At 38.4% G+C, this 11,119-nt stretch overlaps 1 protein-coding gene across 1 annotated transcript, besides 4 other annotated features; it reads left to right on the top strand.

Moving 5' to 3' along the window:
• Positions 1–3: part of a mobile genetic element that runs on past the window's edge.
• Positions 4–515: 512 nt separating this feature from the next.
• CG12483 (uncharacterized protein) lies at positions 516–1,263 on the top strand. Its single transcript, NM_144069.3, has 2 exons — positions 516–606; positions 747–1,263. Exons 1-2 carry the CDS (start codon positions 562–564, stop codon positions 966–968), a joined length of 267 nt encoding a protein of 88 aa, NP_652326.1. The 5' UTR covers positions 516–561; the 3' UTR covers positions 969–1,263.
• A 5,240-nt stretch (positions 1,264–6,503) lies between these two features.
• Positions 6,504–6,555: a mobile genetic element.
• A 524-nt stretch (positions 6,556–7,079) lies between these two features.
• Positions 7,080–7,233: a mobile genetic element.
• Positions 7,234–7,416: 183 nt separating this feature from the next.
• Positions 7,417–7,844: a mobile genetic element.
• Positions 7,845–11,119: the final 3,275 nt, after the last annotated feature.

Below are 11,119 nucleotides of genomic sequence, written 5' to 3'. Positions count from 1 at the left end.
CTTGATCCGCTAAATGCATTTTTAAAAATTGGAAAATTTATAAAATAAACTTAAAATATATATTCTATTCATTTTGTTTAAATTATTTCGTTATTTCCTTTAAATTAAATAAATATATATTTGTATTTAGCTTTAACTTTATACCAAGCTTTTGGTTTTGTTTAATATTGACCTTGTAGTGCGCGCTATTACTCAATAATTTTGCAGCAATAACAACTGTATTGGTCGCCATGTCATCATATCACTACTTGGTTTACGACGGTTGGTAATTATTTAGTTATTTTTTAATAGACTCACGCCAGAAGCATGAATTAAGCACGGGAGCAATTAAGCGATTGTCAACAATACAATTGATTAATAATATATAATTGATGGCTAACAACAAAGCGACTACGATAGATGCTATCTGGACAAGGCCGCTAAAGATTTGTGTTTGGATAATACTAAGCAGGCATTTCCACGATTTTTTGTGAGCGTTATAATAGTATAAATTGATAAAACGGTAGCCGAAACCCATCTATAGTTGGTTTAAACCTGCATTGGAGTGGAACTGTACTAACAATGAAACTGGCAATGTTGTCCTGGATTACTTGGGTGATGCTTCGGGTGAGATCTGAAATCTGCGATTAAGTTTTCCGAGAGGAGTAGAGCAAGTAGAACTTTTTGGCTATAGCTGATCCTCTTGGGACTTACTTATGTAAATATCCAATGATTTATTGTCTATTAACCAAGCCTTGTTCAATTAGAGCATCGCAGAGGCTCAAGTTCCAGATCAACCCGAGGCTATGGGTGCCGCCCAAGGGGGCTTGGGCGCAGCGGCGGGGGCGGGCGGACAATTTGGAGCTCACGGCGGCGGAGCGGCTAAAGCCGTTGAGGACGGACCTGGAGCTGGGATGGACGTCGGCATTGGAGCGGGCGCCGAGGTGGGTGGGAGTGCTCGTGCCGGAGGCGCTGGACGTAGACGCTAGGGACGTCTCTTATGTCAGACATTTCATAAACTTGTTTTTCTATTTGTTCTTACACTTACACTTGTGCATTGGAAATACCTCCTAGAAGAAGAAAGCCGACAGTACAGAGCTTTAATTAATTACCGCTGCTTTGTTAAAAAATGTCAAAATTTGTTTATCGCACACTCCGCACACTTGTCGGCGCCAGATTTTTTTCCGGGAGCTCAGTGTCATAATTGATTCGAAATAGCGGTGCTCCGCAACGTAATGGGTCACACGCACTCGACACTCACTTTAAATAAATGCGAAACAAATCAAATACAAACCGCTTTGGCAGTTTAAATTTCATTTTATGCCCTTTTATGAAATATACCTCGAAATCTACAGATTCTATCGCATGCGCAGGTGTGTGGATGTGCCTTGAGGCAGAAACAAAAATAGAAATCTCATAAGCGAATGCTAATAATATCAAAAGAATTTCTACTTAAATCAAGTGATCAATAAATAAATAAATCACCATCCTCAGCAAGAACAGCAATTTCAAAATGGACAGCAAGTGAAAAATGGGGTTTGCTTGCTTTTGATTGCCCATGCTGCGTAGGTAAAGGGTTTGAGTGATTGAGTGATGGCACGAGACAATCTGTGAGAGTTTGCAGATAAGAATAAATAACCTTTTATTTAATAACAGCATTTTTTCTTGTTACCAATTCGGTCAAGGGCACGCTTCTTATACATATATTTCAAAAAAGCATTGTTCTTTGCTCTTTTTAATTTAACATAAGCTACCCAGCACTTGTGTAAGACTTGGGAAGTGTGTTCCCCTTAAACGTGGAAACAGAACTTTACCCTGCATAAAAAATTGTCCTCGACACGAGCCTCGTTGGGTGACTTACCTGTCTGGCCACACGCCCTTTAAGATAGAAATTCCTTCACCTGTCTACCCTCTGTGCTGTGCTCGTTTCCTGTCTTCCTGATTTTGCGCATACATACTGCTATATATAGCTACATAAAGAAGGAACTTGGGATTTACAGGCCTTAATACCTTCAATGGGCTATCGCCAATTGGCTATAGACTGACTCTGTACAGTCCCGTCCCAGAAAATCATAATATACTCTCAAAATCAGTAGTAAAACATTCACAAATCGCTCTTACGTGAGTTTATTAGTTATTCACATGTATCGGAATCAAACTTATTCGCGAAGTGATTCGCTCGAGCGGTGCCAATTAACGGTGCGAGTGTGCGGTCCAAAATGTGACGATCCGATCCCCATTTATAAACTTCTATTTGCGCTCTTGCAATTGAAGATCGGATACGAGGCTTTTTGGTTTAAAAATAGCCATCTTTATATTTATTTTTGGTCAATATGGCCCTTACCTGATACTCTATGTCGCGCTTCCGTCGCCGCTTCTTACTTTGATGTTTATTTTTAAATACCACAAAATACCTGAAATCTTTTTTAAGCTAAGTGATTTTCTTGTGTTTATAGCTTCAGCTCGGCAGCAGCGGCAATTCAATCCTAGAATACAAAACTCGTCCAGGACTGATAGAATAGGACTGAATGGCAATTTATGTAGTGGGCCAAAACTAAGAACTATTGAGATGGTTCTTGACAATTGATTTTATTGTGTGCTGGATTACTTAAAATTTGATTATTATTCAACGACGCAGTTAGGTGAATTAGCTTACCCAGTGTGTTTATAGGCATACAAATAAATTGTTTGCTTAGACAGTTATAATTATTTATTGCTTATTGATTTAATATATTTTGATTTTGATCTTCTGTTTGTAGACTTAATTTAATCATTTATTCAAATTTATAATTGCATTAATTTTCTTTATTTATAAATTTATTGTTTTTTTTGGTTGTCTGAAATAAATCGTTCGCCAAATGGTTTTCAGCGGAATATATGATTGAGCGGTTTTTTTTTTTTCAAAAATGTATGGAAACAAAGACAAAGACAGTCCTTATCAATGTGACCTTATGTCATTATCGGGGGCCCAAGAAATACAGTCCAGGAGTTACTGGCCAAGGGTATCAATAATTTCTTCATGCTTCTTCATGGATTGCAAAAAGCCAAAACCAAAACAATTATTTTTAAATATTTGTGACCGAAAATGGGATGCTATAAATATGTGACTAATGCATTTGTATTGACACAAAGAGAGCTTAAAACGACTGTTAATGGTTATAGAATGAATGAAATATCGCCCAAAGGCAACCTGTTGAGTTTGTGCTTTGCTCTTTCTCATTGACACGCGCGAATAAAATTGTTTATAAATCGCTTTGGCGCCCCGTCACTTATCAACGCCCTTATCTATCGCTGGCATTAAAACTTTCCGAAGTCGCTGACGATCGTTTACGATCACCAAACAAAAACATGAAACTGGAAACTAATTCGAGGTGAAAGAACTTTTAGCGGGTGCGCTCTTTCGTGGGGGAAGCTTCGTTTAGAAAACCACCCAAATAAATACCTGTCCAAAATAAGCAGCCCTCTTCCAATAAATGATAGTATATTAGTATTCTGTTGTTTTAAGAGTTTTAAGTTTTAATTTTAGAAAAATAAATATTTTATGATAATATAATAAATAAAAAAATGTCGTGGAGCGGAGGAATGGTCTGTGTTTTGTCCGGTGCCACATGGCACATAGAGCCATCACTTGATTGAACGTGAACCGCCTTCGACGCAATCGCGAAATGGGGAAAATCCACTTTAGAAAGTTTTATAGAATAGTTGCCCGTCGCTTTTTAAATTTTCTTAAATCTTTTCTGCCTGCTCACTGGCTTTTTGTTTATGAGTTTTCAATGATGTATAGTATTGCGCTCTTTTTTCAGCATGTGTGCGGTGTTTTATTGCATTTCGGTTTGCGCTTAGTCAAACATTAAAATGCAACAACGCAGATCTCAGCGTTTTTTGCTATTACAGACGAAAATTTATTTGTATTTCTGGGTTGTCATTTGTTATAATTTTTGCTTCTGCTGAAACTATTTATTTTTACTTTATTGATTGTAAGTATTACGTTATTTCCTTCATGTTAGTATTAAAATGCCAGCTTCTCGATCCTAATCTTTTAAATTTGTATTTTCGAAGGCTACTTCCTACACGTGTCGACGCAAAAGTTTTTTTTTTATGTTTTTGTATAATTTTATTAAGGCATACGATGTATGCCTTGTGACCTTGGTCTCTATTAGTGACTCCTTGAGGCACAAAGTGATGTACCCGTTTTATAAAAACTACGAAAGTGCAAAGTAAAACAAGTCAGCTATATTTAATTTTTTCATAAGTACGCAATCGTTAGACAAAATCACTAGCACGCCTCGTGGCATGATTCAAGGCACCCCAAGCATCACTCATACGTCACGTTGGACGCACGGGCAGACTTGCTTTCAAAGTGTCCATCAGTGTGTTCCCATATCAAATATCGTAGGACGCTTGCTGATCAATGGAAAGCGTCAAACGCTGACGCCTAAGCTGAGTAACCGGCTGTATATGCACCACCCAACAACGCACTCTGCCTCCACCCACCACGGTGGGCTACAAGGGCTGGTTATATGTTTTGATGTCGGATGTGAACATAAGCAGACATAAACACTCGTGAACAAAAATATAGATCCACACACTACAAAATGCGCGCCCACATTAAAATGACACTTTATGATATCAAACAAATCCCATTTTATACCGTTACTAGGGGTCAGTGTCCAAATTTTAAAAATTTGGTTTGACATCATTTTCGCACAAATATTAAAAATCTTTCTGCGAGTGCTGATTTCCTACCACGTGCTGCCCCACTTTTGTTTGACCGCACGCGCAAAACTTTGCTGCCATATGCAAGACATCATGCGAATTAATGGGCCGCACATGTGCAATCGGAGATTATCCGTTGGATACTGGATGAAGGCATCTTTGCCGATGATGATGATGATTTTTGCTAGCGGTGGGCGTTTAAAACAGCATTTCGATCCATTTTTAGATTTCATACAGAATGCTGCTCCCTTTCGACTACTCTGATTTTCCTGAACTACTGTGCGCTGTCCCAGTCTGGCGATTGGGTGCTTTCGCGAATTCCATTCCAATACAATACAATGCAACATCTAGTTTGGAGGCCGTCGCCCCCTTTTGGGCATACAAGGTATCGTATTCTGCTTAGCCAACAGCGTGTTTTTTTTCTGTAGCGCGTGTGCAGGTTGTTTGATTTATTTGCTGACTTTGTCTACATTTGTCTGGCCGGAGTCGTGTGCAGGGAACGGACAATCGGTGATGATTATCCCAACAACAATTTTGCCAATTTGGCGCGGCTTCAGAAATGTTATTAAGCATTCATCATAAATTTCGGCGGAGTTGGTGAAAAGTTGAACTAGTTTGTTTTTTTTAAAGTGATCTGCTTTATTTACAAAATTTTCTGATATCACGCCATTTCCATTTAATTATTTTTAGATAAAGTTGCCTTTAAAGTCGAAACATATTTCATCAATCGGTTTTCAGCGTCAGGAAGTTTTGAAAAGCAAAATTCATACGAGATCAGAACCTGAGCTGTGTGAACAGATGAAATGAATTTTCATTTCCCGTTGAAAAGCGCTGAGAGTTAAAGTTGAAAAAGTGAGTTTATTGCCACCGATCTTGGCCAATTTGTGACGAGCTCTTCAGTACCCGTCATCCTCATGTTTTTTTTTTTCCTCTCCGTGTTCTCAGCTAAAATGTATGGTGTGGGTATTGTAAGGTGTAAACAAAAGCGTTAATAGTTTACCATTTCTTTTTTGATTTCATCGTCCGTTTTGCCATTTATTTATTGTTTCATTTACTTTGTTTTCCATATTGGTTTTGTTACAGTCCGATCAGACACGTGCCATCGCTCAAAATACTATTGACCTCTTCCATATTGACAAGCCAAATCAACCGAAAGTGTTGAGCGTCTGTCATCGCTTTTAAATAGACAAAATGGTTGAATAATATCATTTTGAGTTTCGTCACCTTGTCTTTCGGTCTTTTTTCTCGTAATCTGTCGTTAGTGTAAACATTCTTCAAAACTGCTATTATTTTTCTGGGATTTTATTAGTTGCAAAAAAAACACTGTGACATACCAAAAACTTTACCAAATTATACTTTTTCTGATAACCACGGAAATATGATTGTTTATATCCGCATCGAATGTGTTAGTTGGCTTTTTAATTGTTTGGGTTTAGTAAACAGAGCTACAAAAGACGACGGTTTAGATAAAATGCAGAGTCAACAATGTTGAAGTGAAGTGATATTGTATGAACTTGCGTTTCATATATTATGTTCATATTATGTATGTATATAAAGATCTCTTCCGGCCAAACCAATCTTAATGCATTTTTAGCCTAATCAAAGCAATATTAGCATCAAAAGAAATCACTTACCCGTCTTACTAATATCTCCCTGTCATATTACGTCAGAGGCAAAAATTTCTTTGGTTTTTTTATACGCGTTACGCGTAGATTAAAAGGGTATACGGGATCCGTTGAAAAGTATGTTACAGGTAGAAGGAAACGTTTTTTTTCTTAATTTCTTTTCAAATATGTTGTAATTTCTTGTTTGCTCTCCCACTAGCTGAGTAACGGATATATGAAAGTCAAGAAACGACTAGCGTTTATTAAATAATCGTAAAAACCAAACCGCAAGCAGAGAAAAAATTAAAAACAAAAACATGCAGGCCACAACAAAAATTGTATCAAAAGGCAAAGTCACGTAAAAGAACAAACGCGGCATGACAAATGTGCGATAGCGTTAAATAATTTTTATGAAGCGCTCGACATACAAGGTGGGTGAAGGGGGAGCTTGGCTGGCGAACGGACATATACACACTCATATAAATAGCAGCAAGAAAAACTCAACTTCTCAATCTTTCAGTTGCTCGTTTGGCCTTCTTAGTTTACTAATCAGCGGCACGTGTTCATTTTTCAACAAAGTGACAATTTCCTCCTCCGTCTGCCCATCCAAACACATTCGTTTCTTTTCCACAGTGGCCCCGGGTTCTATCATTACCTCTTTATCGTTCGTTTTTGAGTTACGTAAAATATAGAAAGGGAAGTAATGGTATGGGAGTTGCTGGGCTCTACGCTTCTTTCAAACAAAAAAAAATTTTAAGACACGATTAAATTTACTAGCAAGAAATCGATAGATATTGTGGAATAAAATGAGAAAAAAATTAAAAATTGTTCAAAGGTGTGGGCGTTACCGGCTTTAGGGCGTTAGAGTGGGCGTGGCAAAAAGTTTTTGCAAAAATCGATAGAAATTTACAAGACTAATAAAATTATAAAAAAATATCAATATTTTGTGCTCACGGGCAAAATTTTTTAAAATAGCTTAAACGTAATAAGATTTATTCTTGTCTTCACACTTTTTTTAAACAATTCTTTGCATCAAAAAATAATGATTCCATAAAAAAACCAAGCTAAAATCTCATTTTTCACTCTCATTATACCCGTTAATCGTAGAGTAATTATTCCCGTTGCTTGTAGAGTAAAAGGGTATGCCGGATTCGTTGTAAAGTACGTAACAGGCAGAAGGAAGCTGACAATATAAAGTATATATATTCTTGATCAGGATAAATAGCCGAGGCGAACTGGCCATGGCCTCCTGTCCGTATGAACGCCTCGATCACAGGAACTATGAAAGATGGAATGGTGAAAAATGATTGAGCTTCCATGGACATAGGCGCAGTGCACGTATGTTTCCAAATGATGCCACGCCCACTCTAACGCCCAAAACTGCCTTTCCCACACTTTCGAAGAATTTGAAACAATTTGATCTCATTTTATTCCCCAATATTTATCGATATCCCAAAAATGATAAAATTTCGCGTTCGCATTTCCACTAGCTGAGTAACGGGTATCTGATAGTCGGTGAACTCGATTATAGCATTCTTGTTTTTTTCTCCTCGCACTCTCACTATCAGAAACTGGACTGTAACGTTTTCACTTGTTTTTGGTTGTGCTTGCTTGCCGGTTATATGCAGCTTAGTAGGCCCCATCTGTCCGAATTGTGAATGAGTTAGGTGTGTCTGCTCTATCCTACTCCCGGGTCGGGTTTCTCCATTCAGAATAGTCATCAGCTGAGCCGTTATTATAACCATCATCATCCGATCAGAGAGTCCATTTAAAAGTGCAAACATGCATGGTTGTAGAAGTTACTATGCAGTTCGAGTCCGGAACTGGGTGCTTTGTTTCAGTTTCCATCAGATCTGTAATTGTTTTAGAGATCATTAATCCTAGACAGTGGCACACGGCGTCATATGAGTTTGGAAAATAATATATACATATCGAGCTCTGTATATCTAACAAGGTAGATATATAGGTAATGTTACCGCTTTAAAACGTCAATTTCTTTTTGTCCTACCATTGATTAAACTTTGGACCTCTTAATTTACGGACAAAGCGCGGAGCTGTCGTCAGATCATTAAGAGTTAATTTTTGCCTACCAGCAGCAGCATAATATCGCATGGCATCATAGGGGCAGGAGAAGATTAATGATAGTGTAAATGGATGTTTGCTGCTCACTTACTGGCACGTGGAGAAATCTGAGGAATATATGTTGACTTCAACAGATTCAAAAAATTAAATGGTGCAAGAATTATTTAAATTTACAAAGAATTTAAGATAACAAATGATTATTAACTATTTGTTTCCACATTTGAGATTAAGTTTCTCGGTGCTGGTGTCTTGATGGATGTGGGTGCGTACACAACCCTAGCAACTTTAATCGCTAAAACTTCTTGCTGCTAGCATCAAAACAGGCGCAAGGCGGAACGTGGCGGAATGGCCGGTGAACTGGGAACCCAGATAAAGAGCTGGTGGCGGCGCGACACCCACCCACATGACACACCACGCTCTTTTGACCGGCGTCGACTTGTTTGCATTGGCACCACTAGCGCTGCAACTGGAAAAACATTACTTACCTGCTTCACTGTCACTGCATTTTAGTGTTTTTTTCTGGGCTGTATTTTTTCTTTACAAGCTAAACTGGTCCGAATGCGACTTTTTATATGCCAATCACATTCCCCGCCAGCTGGCTCACGCAGCTGCTACTCTTGGCATCCTGCGTCGGCAAGCATGATGCCACAGTCAGCCAGCCCACCATATATCTAGGATTAAATTCGCAGCTCCCGCAGGCGCTATTCACGCCCACCGAAGCGAAGTGAAACCACTGGTCACTACTTCTCAGTATCGCTTAGGAAATTGGACAACTTCACACTTTCTATTGAGTATTATAGCTAAATTTAATTGTATCGTGCGGCTTTGACGATATGTTAAAGCATTATTCCGGTTAGACCACAGTGCCGCAAATGTTTGTCGGTTCTCGTTTTGAGTTTTATTTGTGCAGTTTCACTTTATTTTTTTTTTTATTGTGTTGTTCCTCTCGCCGTTGGTCGGCTCTCAACCGGATGTTTTGGGATATTTAGAATTTTGTTGCTGATGTTATTAACTGTCATATGTGTCGGGTAAATGCTTGTTTTGTAATAATAAAATGTCATGTGTGCTAGCCGCACGTACCCCATCCACCGTGGCTTAAGTGGGTGGAGCAGACACACGACTGACTAAGTTTTCGTCTGTTGTTGGTGCTGCTGCAGCTGCAGCTGGAAGCATTTCCTTTGCTGTTCATGGCGCGAAATTTAATGATAGTGATTTAATGATTTTAGCACATGTCACATGCTGTTTTGCTTTGTTTTTATACAGATCCGCGTACATGCGTGCCGAAAGTTCATTTGCAGTAAGTTATGCAGCTTATTGCTTTTCCTCTGCATTTAGTCATAGATGTACGTATACCCTTTGCCCCATTTGGCCTAATGTATACTTAATATCTGTAGACTTACTTAGACTACTTTGTGGCCCTTTTTTTAAATTGTTATCCGCAAAGTTGTGGCCCATTTGGAAATTACATTGGCTTGCAAATTTCATTTCCTTCTTTGGTTAAGAAGGGTTGGAGTCGATAAATAAATTAAATCGATCGCCATTCTCCATTCATATCGATCGCTGATGAAACCCGAACTTTTCGCAACGCATTGTTTGTTGTTTTAGACCCGGCAATCTTCGATTTTCCCGTATATGCTATGATCCCTTAGCGGCGACGTCGTCAATTTCCAATTCGCGTACCAGGCGGGAGGTTCTGAAGTGATTTCCCTAGACCTCCCTCCTCCCAATTTTCTCGGACTCAGTATGGCATTGGTTGCGGTACAATATAATAATAATGACGGCATCGAATTACCGCCTCCGTTCTCATCATTTAAATGATTGTGGCAAAAATACGAGGCAGCTGTTGATAAACTGCGAAAGGTATCAAAAACATTCACACTTGCAAACAAAAAGCGAACGACGAATTAAATTGTTGAATAGGTCGAATCCATTTCGGAATATAAAAATTTGAGTAACAATGAAATGCAGAAATACAGGTGATGGCGAGCTTACCTTATTACTTAACTTATTCAGGACGTTCGAAAAAATATTGTAATCAGAAGAGGATACCAAAAAAGTTTGTATCAAGTTTTACGTTTCTAGAAAACTTGGTATAAAGATCTTTATGGACCTACGCGGGGCAATTAATGTTTCCTATCTTACACTTTCTTAATATAGAATATTAAACGTGACTCTTGTACTTCATAATACATTTTTCAGTGGACGATCGTGGTCGTTTTTGAAAACATCACTTACGATACATTTAAGATGCTCCACAACGACCGTCACTGCCTTATAGACATGTCTATAACCATGAAGAATGAAAAAACGATTCGAATCTAATTCGTTTGATCATGCAATGAATCAAATAAAGAGTATATGTATTTGCTGTTGCATCTAGATCGGAATTTACAATTAGAGTCTGGCCGCGATGTCGCCATTTGTTTGTCGCACATACGCATCTTGTTATTTTTCATTCTTTGGCATTAAATAGTTACACACACTCATTCACTCTCCTCGGAGAATGGAATTTATGGATATCTCTTTGTCCCGACACATTTTTACGCTAAACTTTTGTGTCAATTGATGTCACATTCCTCATCCTTTTTCCGCGGTCTCTGTGTGTTAAATTGTAAAGAAAAGTGTGGAATTATACTGCCAACTGAACCGGCACTAAATAAGCTGATAATTCGCACCCATCTGATGGGCGCCCTCTCCATTTTGTCGCCATGAAGGAATTTTAATTTTATTTTCACTGT

This window comes from Drosophila melanogaster, chromosome 3L, assembly GCF_000001215.4.
Source record: "Drosophila melanogaster chromosome 3L".
Classification (NCBI taxonomy): Eukaryota; Metazoa; Arthropoda; class Insecta; order Diptera; family Drosophilidae; genus Drosophila; species Drosophila melanogaster.
This window is presented reverse-complemented; position numbering and strand designations above follow the sequence as displayed.

Coding starts and splice junctions, on each gene's coding strand:
- CG12483 (NM_144069.3), top strand. CDS start 562: ATGAAACTGGCAATGTTGTCCTGGATTACTTGGGTGATGCTTCGG. Junction 607..746: donor TTACTTGGGTGATGCTTCGG/GTGAGATCTGAA, acceptor TTGTTCAATTAG/AGCATCGCAGAGGCTCAAGT.